Source organism: Plectropomus leopardus, chromosome 17, assembly GCF_008729295.1.
Source record: "Plectropomus leopardus isolate mb chromosome 17, YSFRI_Pleo_2.0, whole genome shotgun sequence".
Classification (NCBI taxonomy): domain Eukaryota; kingdom Metazoa; phylum Chordata; class Actinopteri; order Perciformes; family Serranidae; genus Plectropomus; species Plectropomus leopardus.
In genome coordinates, this window is record NC_056479.1 from 525,732 (window position 1) to 537,609 (window position 11,878).

Below are 11,878 nucleotides of genomic sequence, written 5' to 3' on the forward strand. Positions count from 1 at the left end.
GACCGAAGCCTCCTGCCAGAGGGGAGTGATTGAAAGAGTTTGTGTCCAGGGTGGGAGGGATCGGCCACAATCTTACCTGTACGCCTCAGAGTCCTGGAGGCGTACAGGTCCTGGAGGGAAGGCAGACTGCAGCCGATGACCTTCTCAACAGAGCGGATGCTACACTGCAGCCTGAAAAATGAATTAAACCAAAAATAAAAGTGGGAATTGAAAGCATAGGCAGGATTGTATGTTGTATGCTTGTCATGGGGCTCCGGTAAACTAACGTTAGTTAGAAAGTCATTTTGGGAGAAGACAGCAGTCAGTTTAGTTCCATTTATTGCTGAAGGAATCAGTTTGAGCCTGACAATAATCTCTGATGTTCTCCGCTAAATCTAACATTTTAGATTTCTTCCTCAACGCTAAGGCAAACAAAGAGACGGTGTCACTTTGAGGATTCCAATCGAATCCTCAAACGAGTCTGATCATCCATAGTCCTTAGCAATTTTGGTTCCGACGTTGGTTTAAGTCTGCCTCCCTCCCATGGACGTCTTATAGTGAAGTCGCTCCCTCCGCGCCACCAGAGGGAGGTAAACAGTTGACCTTACCTCCGATCACGCGGAACCACACTTCCGGTGAAATAGTGATCCTTCAAAATAAAACGCACAACGTTAACCTCGCATGGTGCAAATACATGATAGTATAACAAAGAGGTCTATTTAATAACCCATCTTGATATTTCTGCAAAAACTAGAATCTAAATTTGGGGCATTAAAGTAACTGAATGCGTTGACTGAGCAATTTGGAATCTCTGTGAATTAAGACTTGTAAGACTTACAATTATCTGTTTGTTTGGGTTTTTTTAAACATCACATCCATCTAAAACATTCAAAAAAAAAAAAAGGGTGAGGTTGGGTTTCTGTTGTAGAAACAAATGCTGTTTTTCTTTTGGTGACAGGAGTAACTTGTTCAAGCAATACATTGGTCAGCAGTTGATTATGGTGACATTTAATAGCTTACGTACATACAAATTTATCTGATAATGTTAGATTAAGAGTACCATGCTGCACTGCAATTTGGCTTTAATTCAGGTGTCCGCACACATCACTGCAGTCTGTGTGAGAAAGCTGGTTTGTCTTTGCTGTACAACCCTAGAATGGAGCAGTGATACAGTTTTCTCTATGAGCCTATCTTACATGATCTGTCTCCTTATTCGACTGCCTCCTTATTCTACTGACTCCTAAAACTGTCATTAGCTGCAACTTTTGGTCAAGTGGACAACCCCTGTACATCATTCCTTGAACTGTCATTGATTAAAGTGCTTTTAAAATTTTTGCTCCATCATCACGGTGTCAGCTACAGTCACCTTAAAATGGATTCTGTTATAAGCCTGGGAGATTTTAGAAACAGGATTAAGGATTTTTTGACTAAATGCACATGTCTTGCTACTGAATACTGCTAATTGTAACTGGTTGTTATAAACTGGCTGATTGTTTGAAGTCTTGTTTGAAAAGAAAATCTTTTTGAACAGAACTTTTGCTGAACTTTTGCTGTTGTGATTTTGTCTATCATTATTTTATGTGAATTTTGTCATGCTACTGTTTCAGCCAGGACTCCCTTTAAAAGAGATTTTAAAATTTAATGGGATAATTTCTGGTCAAATAAAGGTTAAATAGTGAAATAATAATAATGATAATAATAATAAAATTAAAAGATGAATTCTACAGAGTGCTTTGTCTTAAATTATCCAACATCATAAGTTGTAACTAATGCTTCATTATTAGTTGTTTTCCAAAAGATGAGTTTAAAGTCATAATAAAGAACTTGTGACTAATGATTATCCTCTCTAGTATCTGGTGGTAAAAAAAATTCAAATAAAATTAAAAAATCAGTTAAAAGGTATACTAAGTAATGAACAAGGGTCATACCTTTCTCATTTTTCTTCAAGCCGTAGTTGATAAATGTAAAGAGGTTTGAAACTTTTTCGTGATTCGATGGACGGATGGATTTACCACTCTTATTCTGAAATTCCCAGTCAGAAATACTATTCCTGCTGCCGGCGGAACACGAGCGTTGTTTCGGCGTGAGCTCCGTTATTGTGGTGGCCGTCATGGCTGCACACGGTAACAACTTTATCCGAGTGCGCTTACACTTTGACTATCCGCCGCCAGCCGTGGTGGACTGCCGCATGTGCTGGATGCTCGTGGACGTCAGCAAGTGTCGCGTAGTGGCGGATCTGGAGAGCAGCATCAGAGAGAAGTTCGAGTTCAGCCGCAGGAGCATCCTCAGCCTGTTCATAGAGGACTGCTACCTGCCGCACACCGAGAGCATCTACGTGGTGCGGGACAACGACAGTGTCAGGTGCGCGTGCCAACATGGGACTCATGCAAAGAGCCAACATACCAATACTTTTCCCTTCTTTTGTTCCTATCCACAATCTGTTCTTGCTTTGTTGTTGCCCACTGATTTCTGGGATTCTTCAGTGTTTTCTTAATTATTTTCCTCTTTGGTAAGAGAGTTAAGTAAGTGGTTAGAAGCACTCTTACAAGATGACAGAAAAACATTCGTTCCAATTATTAAATTTGAGGAACATAAAATTGCACAAATATAATAAAATATCATGTAAAAAACTGTATTCATGACTGTGATTACATATTTAAAAAATATGGTTTGACAAAAAATAATATTTTTTAACCCCTCGCCAGCCCTTATTGGGTTTTTGTCCTTTTTTCTTTTTAGTTATTTGCTTGTACTCATCCCTTTCCCCCCCAAATTTTAGGTATTCCTTCTTGCCTTTCTTATTGCCTTCTTGTTTAGTTAGTGAAGGAAATCAAGCCAATTTGCTCAGGTTCCAAATGGTTAAACACAGTTTAGGCAGTATATTTTATTTTACAAGGATTAGGCTTAGTTCAATCAAATCGTTTGGTTTGTGAGGCTTTCCAAATCCAAATCCTCTTGAAGAACAGCTGGATCCAAATATGTGTAGTTACATCCATATTGCTTTCCATCGATATGCCCACCAGCAGATGGAGACATGAAATAGAATGCTCTTCAATGTATGTAATATTTATTCATTGTGCAAAATAAGAAAAATATTGCGACTTAGGGCTGATGTCTTCTACATGTTCACTTTGTCTAAAAACAAAATATCAGTTTGTGATATCAGCAAAATCAGCAGCATGTTGGCCGATTCTAATATTTCATTTTAAAGACAGTATCTGCTGAGAGCAATGATGCACACATGTTAATGTGCATCCCTACTTTTGCTTCAAAGTTGTTTTATTTCCTTGTTTATTTGCCAGGGTGAAGGTGGGCTGTCTGGCTCAGCTGAACGGGGACAGCAGCTGTCCAGGATTGGCAAAAGAAAACCGCAGAAAGAGACAGAGACCCACAGAGGAGGATGGGCCAGGAGAAAATGAAGTAAATGTGGAATGGAAGAAAAAGAAGAGGAAAAAAAGGAGCAAGGAGAGCCTTGAGAGGAACACTACTCAAGCTTCAGGTCATGAGAAGAAAAAGAAATCAAAAGAGAGGATGACAAGAAAGATGGCTCAGGAAAATGGCCCTACTGTCACACCCAAAGCAGTTGCTTCTCCCAACCTCACCTCACCTGGTGTCACCCAGGCCCTTAACACCACCAAGAAGCCCCCAGTGGCACAAGCAAAAGCACAGACTGTCTCTTCCTCAGATTCATCTAGCAGCAGCAGTGATGAGGATGAAGCTACCCAAAAAACATCTGCTCAAAAACCAGAGCCCAAAATGCCCTCCTTGACCCCTGCTGCTTTTAAGGCTCCTCCAACCACCAAACCTGTCCAGGCAAAATCAAAGCCTCCTCCTTCATTGTCTTCAGAAAGCACCTCCTCCTCTGATGAGGCCACCACTGTGAAGAGCCAGCCAAAAAACAAACTTTTAACCTCCACAACCCCCAAAGGAGAAACAAGTGATAATTCCAGATCTCCACAGGCTCTTCCTGCCCTGCAGCCCACAGAGCATGCTCAGAAACACGATGTGAGCATAGCGATGCCCCCTCAAGATAAAACCACGGTGCCTTGTAATTCAGACAGTGAAGAAGAGATCGAGCTGGTTATCCGACAGCCGATGCAGCAGCTGGCCCACGGTGTGGGTGGTCAGGTGTCTTGGAGAAACCGCCACCTCGGACAAACCAGGCATGGTGGTTCTGGAGGGAGGGGAAGGGGTGGAGGTGGAGGGAGCATCGGCCATAACGAAGCCAAGGAGCCATCCTGCCTGATTGATTCACTAAGCAATATGTCTGTGCTCCTCCAGGTCTGTCTGCATGGGGTCCTACATCACTGTGATGTAGGGCTGTCATGATACTAGAATTTCTTATACCATTACTTGATACCATTTTCAATACCACAGGGGGTGTGGATATATATGTACGTATATATGTGTGTGTGTGTGTGTGTGTGTGTGTGTGTGTGTTTACATATATATGTAAGGGATGTAATAATTCACTCATCTCACAATTCGATACGATTCATGATACTGGGTTCACGATACACTTTTCTCACAATGTTTTTTAAATACAAAATGAGATTACAGAAAAACTTTGACTGAAAAATATTCTATTAATTATTTCAAACAAAAATTGTACAAAACACTGCATTTTCTCTTCTATATCAAATTAAAGAATCCCTTTTTATTTCTGAGGTAGGGTGTAAATGCAAAACACAAACTATGCAGTGAATGCATTTCTGGATGTTCATCATGTCCCCTGCTGTTAAAAAACAAAACACCTTCCACTAAGGAAAGAGGTGGCTGCTGTGGGAAGGTTTGCTTTTGCTAGAGGGGAAGGGGGTGCAAATGCACTTTTCAGTGTGGTTTGGCCGTGTAGTTGTTGTTAAGGAGTAATCTGCGTACGTGGGGCTTACCGGAGCTCCTCACTATGATGCAAAAAGTTGTGGTTGGTACAAATAGAACTGTTTCTTACCTTCCCCATTTCTTGTCCTTCCTCAGTTGGGGTACCTATCACACAGATCTGGTACTGGCAGCAGCTGTTGACTGAGAAAAAATTAATTTCATTCACTGGGCTGACTGCTGGCAACTTTTAAGGTGGAACTTTTACTTGTAATGTTAACTCAATGCATGACATAATGCACTGAGATGAATCCATCAACCCACCTCAAATTTTAATATGAAAACGTTCACTATCTACTGACCAATCAACAGACTGCAGTGTTTCTAGTTCCACCTTTTAGCACCAGATCAGTGTGCCAGGTACCTCATGCAGAGGGGGGATGAAAAATGGGGACAGTTCCAAAGGTATTAATGGTACCATCCACAACCTTTCACAATTGAAACACAAAAAATACATACTGAACTGAACTAAACCGACCAGCTGATAGAAATACACCCTAAGTTCCAACGATACTATAAGAGCAGATTTTGGTGGAAATGTGCCTTTGGCTCTAATCATGGCAGGCTTACCAATATATTGTTTAATCTGTTCCAAAGACACCTACCTCTGAAAACTATTGCTGTTACTCCACTGTCAGGCCCACCATCTCTACATGTGGACAAATCAAAGCTTAGGCCCTCCTAGTTACAGTTGCTAAGCTAGGTTTGGACCAGCACTGTTTGGAGGAAGGATCTCCTTATTGGCAGTAAAATTACATCAGATGTGCAGAAGTGAACATTCTCATTGTATTGCCTGTTCATAATAAAACACTGTGTATGAAAAGGCGTAAATAATCTCATATTTTTTTCATATGTAGAACGGAGCAGAAGGAGCTCCAGAGAAGGACTACAGCTCTATGCCCCTGCTAGCTGCCCCTCCACAGGTGGGGCAGAAGATTGCATTCAAGGTAAGTCTAGTCTTATTAGCTACAGTGTATCTGCTCTGTGATTGACACTATATACATCCACGCTAACCTGTTTATTATTGCTTAAGTCTGGAAAAATAATGTTTAAAAAGAAGAGAAGCTGTATGGTTTAGGCTGGATTTCTGGAACGTTCTGCTTATGAAAAAAAGTGGATTTTGGACCAGCAGTAGAGCTGACATTATACAGAATATTGGAAAGTCCATTGATATAGATGAATAACCAATTCGTTTATTTGTCTATTTATTCACTGCTTTCACTTGCAACGTGAGACTCTCATACCAAGCTGAAATGAACTAAGTGCTTGTACTAAATAATGTAAATAAACAGTCTCACAGTGCGTTTTTGATTATAATGTGTGGTGTTTTGTGGTTGGCGGGACTCAGCTGCTGCACACACACGGGAGCTCAACAGAGGGGAGAAACAGAGGCAGCTGAGTAGAGGAGAGATAGTGAAGGCTGTGCTCAGTGTTGCTCTGCTTGATAATAAAAACACCTGTCGCAGCTGACATAAAACCACAGATTGGATCACTCTGCAAACTAAGTATTCCTGATCCTGATAGTCAAAAAAATGCCTTGATCAGTCCTGATCCTGATGTGTGGGATAGGATCGGGACATTCCTAGTCATCATGCAGTGGATCACATAGAGGCAAATAGTTAGACAAAGCATCTACGGCCTGATGCACTGTCCCCCAACTCCTTCAATCTATTTTTAAAACACTCAAATAGAGCCTGTCCTCTAGACATAAATCAGTATGATCAGCAGATTCCAAACTGCAGGAGGAGCATCCCTGAAAGCTCTTATTTCCCACCTCAGGAAACATAGAAAGCAAGAGTGATTCTATGTCCCAGAGCAGAGACGGTGGCTCCCATCATCTTTCAGATGGATAAGTTTACATATAGAAGAAAATGAAGCAAGTTAAAGATTGTCTCATGAATACCAACACGCCACTAATTAAGTCTCTGGATGATGCAGTTGTAAGAAGTTTGTATAGCTGTAAGCTTCATCTCCTAACTCCATTCCTTCTTGTGTGTGTTCAAAGTTACTGGAGCTGACTGAGAACTATACTCCAGAGGTGTCAGGATATAAGGTGAGAGTAATCATGTCTGACCATGGAGATACCTTGAAGTCTTTATTGTTTATTCATACTGGATTCACAACACTGACCAGCCATGTTGCTATATATTTTAGGAGGCAAAGATTGTGAGCTTTGACCCAACCACCAAACAGATTGAGCTGGAACTACTCAACATCTCTCACGGTAGGAATCATTTCTCCACAGACAATACTGTCATATTTGAAAAAGATGCAAACGATGATGCTTTTCCCTCTCAAACTCTGCTAGAAAATATGTTTTAATGGTCAGTAAGCTCAACATGTAGCAAATTGAGTAGTGGGATAGAATCACAGCTATTGATAAATAATATGGTAAGGCTAACATTAAAAAAATAAAGTATTATGGGTAATACAGGTAAAGGGGGAAAGGTCACTGCTCATAGAGTTTTGGAGGACTGTCTGCACATTTTGTTAGTCATCTACTCAGCAGGATCAGTGCATATTGTCCAGTATTGTCCACACAATAACTTGCTGCTTCTCCCTCAGCTCCTGTGGAGCCTGGCAAGTTTGACCTGGTCTATCAAAACCCTGATGGCTCAGAGAGCGTGGAGTATGCAGTGTCCAGAGGCTCTCAGGTAAGCCTTAGCTGTTCAGCTACTTTTTTATTATCAGTCTCTATTTAATTGTCAGTGTTTTTTATAAATCAACAGCACTCCTTAAAAGGCTACTTCCCAAATTTTCAACTAGTTTTTTATCAAAATAATGTAGGTAGTATGTGTAGATCAGTCATGTCATTTGAAAATATTGTACATGCTATCATATTTAAAAATAGTTGAAAAAAGAAAAATGGGGAGCAGAGACCACACTGAACAAAAATGTAACATATGGACCAGTGTATTTAATACCTTTTTCAGGCCATTCAAATCCACTCTTAAGTTTTACACTTTATGGGATCCTGCCACTGGCATCCACAGCCTCAGTTTTATGCATTTTTACCTCTTAAACATCAGTCTGATGATTGTTAAAGACATCATATCACATTTGATCATAAAATGCCTGGAATTAAATGTCATTAAAGGTGTGTGGATGATTCCAGGGACCAGATGGTAACTGGGCACACACTTTATTTAAAATGAATGCTCAAGTCAATATGTCACCAGCTTATTCCTGAGAGTGCCTTAATAAATGACAATGACTTCCCTCTACTTTGCGTGGGCACATTTCCTGGTGAAGCCCTATTTTCAATGACTTCTCCAAATGGGAGAATGTGGGGGACTGACCAAGACGGCGTCATGTGCAGAAAGCAGCAGGGGTTACCCAGTCAGTTGTTTCCTGTAAGGCTGGAATAACATTGGACACGAAAGCAGTGCTGAACCGGTTACATTTTGTGTTTTTTTTTGGCACCCATGTTAACAAGTTTGAGCATCCACACTGGCTGTGCTTGTCTCAGCAGCGTGTCAGCCATGGCACATCTAGAGAAATGGTGGTTGCTGATTTTTGCCGCGTGCCGCATGTAGTTGTCAGCAGAAATAGGCAGTGAAAATGGGGTTTTGATAATTATATTCACTCTATACCACCTTTTACTGCAGTTTAAAAGTCCCTCTCTGCCATAGACATGAGGAAATATAAAGATGCCCGTTTTACTCAAACGTCCCCGATTCCATTTCAAAATAAAAGCCCTCTGACAGCATCTCTGTTGACAGAATCCCATCAGTTGTTAACGCAAGGCATTTTATTTTGAAATATTTGCAGGACCATGTTGTCGACAAGGCAGGAGCTTGCACAATATCATAAATGTGTGGAATTTGTGCTTATAAATATGAAAATGCAGTACTCATAGCAGCAGGCAGCCCTGCAGAAGCGCCACAGACACGATACTCTCAGTGTGTACGCCACAAGCAGTTTGGCGAGGTTGCCATTACATACTGCTTTGCATCCAATGTGAATCCAGTGTAACACCTGCGCGGATTTTTTGTAATCTTAGCATTATCATAGTTAAAATATTGTCCTCACTTGCTCCCATAGGTGACAGAAAGGTGGGACTCCCTGCTGGAACCAAGGCTCATCATTTAAATGAGACCCAACAGTGACTTTGTACATCTTCTAGTTTGACAAGATGCAACTGTAAAACTGTTAAACTATAGGCTACCCTGCATATGACAGGTAAAGGATATGATTAAGGCTGAGTTTTCTCTTCTCTGATCTTCTAAAGAGGTCATGATTTTGCACAGAAGAGCTACTGCAGATGTAAGCATTGAAAAATGCTACTAAATGTACTAATACTAATTTTACAAATACTTGTTGCATTTGAATTGGAGTTATATATGAAATGCTGTTTTTATTGTACAGTGATGTTACTGTGAATATCAGTCTTGTATAAACACTTTTTCAAATAAAAGACTTGGATGTCTCATGTGTTATTCCAATGTGAAAATGTTTTCTTTCATCAAAGGCCATTTCTGAAAGGAAACAAAGAAAAAATGGTAGCTAGATAAGTAAAATGTATATTGAAATCATATCGCTAAGTTGTGATTGTATATTAAAATTCAGACTTTCTACATCAACAGATGAAAATATTAAAGACCCTTGCTATGTCCCAAAATTGCCATTTTTTTCTAGCAATTACACAGTATTTAGAGCTGTTGGACATTAAATAAAACTGTGACTTTAGAATGTAAGAAAATCTAAAACAAAAGGATATGGCTCTGTTATGTAATATTAATTTATTATATTTCTTTATTTTTTTTTTATTTAAAGGTCTTTCTGGAGCTGCTTCACCACCACAGTCATTCTATTTGTTGTAGATGCAAGTATCATCTCCTTTACGCATTGCCACTTTGGAGAATATCTAAAATCAACAGCACTTTCAAAAATGAACTGTTCATTCTAAAACCTATATCACCATACTGGATAGTATGCCAGAAAAAAGATTTAGTATGTCCTAATACAAAGTATGTCAAATGCAGTATGCCAAAAATACCAGGATGTTGTACTCTGTCTGGTCACACTTTGCAAGCCACCTTACTTTTCGGGCTATTCTTTCCCACTATCCCAGGAGATTTGTCTCACTGACTGAACAAACAGATGACAGCTTGACAGCTTATTGACAGTTCATGACGGCTGACAGAAGCCACAATGATAGATGTAAGCACACTCAAGTAACTGGTGACCGATCATATAGATATCAATAGGAATTGGAATTGCTCACATGAACAAAATAATCAGAAAGATAACCAGCAACAAAAGGACAACTATGAGAATAACACAGAGGCACAGAAGATCTATTCAATCAGCACAGTTTCAAGGTGGTCAACCAAGATAAATGTCACCAATTTCAGTGACTGACCAAATGTGTCCCCTTCTTTTCCTGAGTTATGGCATTGAATAATTGCCAAAATGTGTTTTGCAGAACATTATGATGTCACAGTGAAGTTGACCTTTGGGTTGTAAAATGTCATCACTTTATCATTTTATTCTATTAGATATTTGACCAAATGAAATCAGTTTATTGTTGAGACCAAGTGGACGTTTGTTCCAAATTTAAGGAAATTCCCCTACTCCCTATTCTTGAGAATGCTTGTTCTAAGTAAATGTTTTGTTCCTTACAATCAATGTACTTCAAATTTAAGCCAGTCTGCAGCCAGATTCAGCAATTGCTTTAACCCAATGCAACACTGCAAATACACTTAGGATGAACTTTTAATCTTTTTTAACAGTTGCCCTCATTTTTCTTATAAAAACAAGAAGCTATAATCAAACTCATTCTCGTGGGTTCATGATCAAACTCGATCCCGCAAACAACAGTGCTAAACATTAGAACACAAATGGAGAGAACCAAATCTGCTGCCATTCACAGTACTTTAAAAATAAAAACTACCAGACAGCAATAAATGAGGGAAGATCAATACATTTCTCAGATATAATCTCCAAAAACAATCAGAACCCCAAAGTTCTTTTAAATGTTGTTCATAATGACTAATAATTATTATTACTACGAGATATACCCATTGACAATAATATCCTGTCTCTCACCTAGTTTCAGACCACCAACATCTCAGTACTGTGTGAATTATCGTCTTAAATAAAATCCTCTGCTTGTGTTTTAGACAGTGTCCCCACTATGTTTTTAAATTGGGTATTCTCCACTGTTGGTCCGTTTATTTTATCAATTGTTCGCTGACTTCTGGCATCTTTATAAATAGTTTTTAGCATTACATTATTCAACCATGAACGAAAAACACCAAAGTGGATTCTCGTTTACTCTGTAATTACAGACCAATTTCTAAACTATTGTTTTAATCCAAGGCGCTGGAGAAGGTAATTTCAACCCAATTAATTTCTTTTTATAAATGACAATAATTTTAGCAGGTTTTTTGTCAGGTTTTAGACCCTGCCAAAGCACATGGACAGCCTTTGTGAAGGTTTACATCAAGTTACTTTTAACAGCAGACAGGAGTTACTGCTCAGTCTTGATGTTTTAAGATTTGAGGGCTGCCCTTAATACATTCAATCAGCCTGTTTTCCTTTACTGTCTAGACACCTGGGTTGGTTTAAAGGGAACAACTAGCAGGTGCTGCATTCTTACTCCTCTAATAGAAACCACAAGTGAATGTGCCTTTGCTGTCAGAGCCCCCAAACTGGGAAATACACTTCTAATTGAGATCAGACATGCTTCATCTTAAGCATAATGAAAATCCCCTCTCAAAACATCCTTTTATTGGAAAGCATTTATGAATATTTGATATGTTGCTAGGTTTTATCATCTCTCTATTGTTTCATTGCTGTTTTGATTTCATCTGCAGGGCTTTTCTCTCTCTCTCTCTCTCTCTCTCTCTCGATATATATATATATTATTGAAGTTAACCTCTATCAACAAGGTGTGAGTTCATGCCCCTTGTTCCTCATGATGTAACCATAAGTCAAATGATATTAGAATGAGCTGAATGATCTTAAGTTGCCAAAACCTGTAAAGCAGACACTTAGAGGGAAGGTGGTGTTTTTGGTA

General features: G+C 39.4%; 1 protein-coding gene across 1 annotated transcript; it reads left to right on the top strand.

The window, feature by feature from the left end:
• The first annotated feature begins 2,058 nt into the window (after positions 1-2,058).
• coil (coilin p80) lies at positions 2,059-9,214 on the top strand. The gene is made up of 7 exons (XM_042505019.1): positions 2,059-2,340; positions 3,282-4,260; positions 5,712-5,801; positions 6,860-6,907; positions 7,009-7,078; positions 7,420-7,508; positions 8,899-9,214. The coding sequence occupies exons 1-7, from the start codon at positions 2,090-2,092 to the stop codon at positions 8,944-8,946; spliced, it is 1,575 nt and encodes a 524-aa protein (XP_042360953.1). The 5' UTR covers positions 2,059-2,089; the 3' UTR covers positions 8,947-9,214.
• The last annotated feature ends 2,664 nt before the right edge of the window (positions 9,215-11,878 follow it).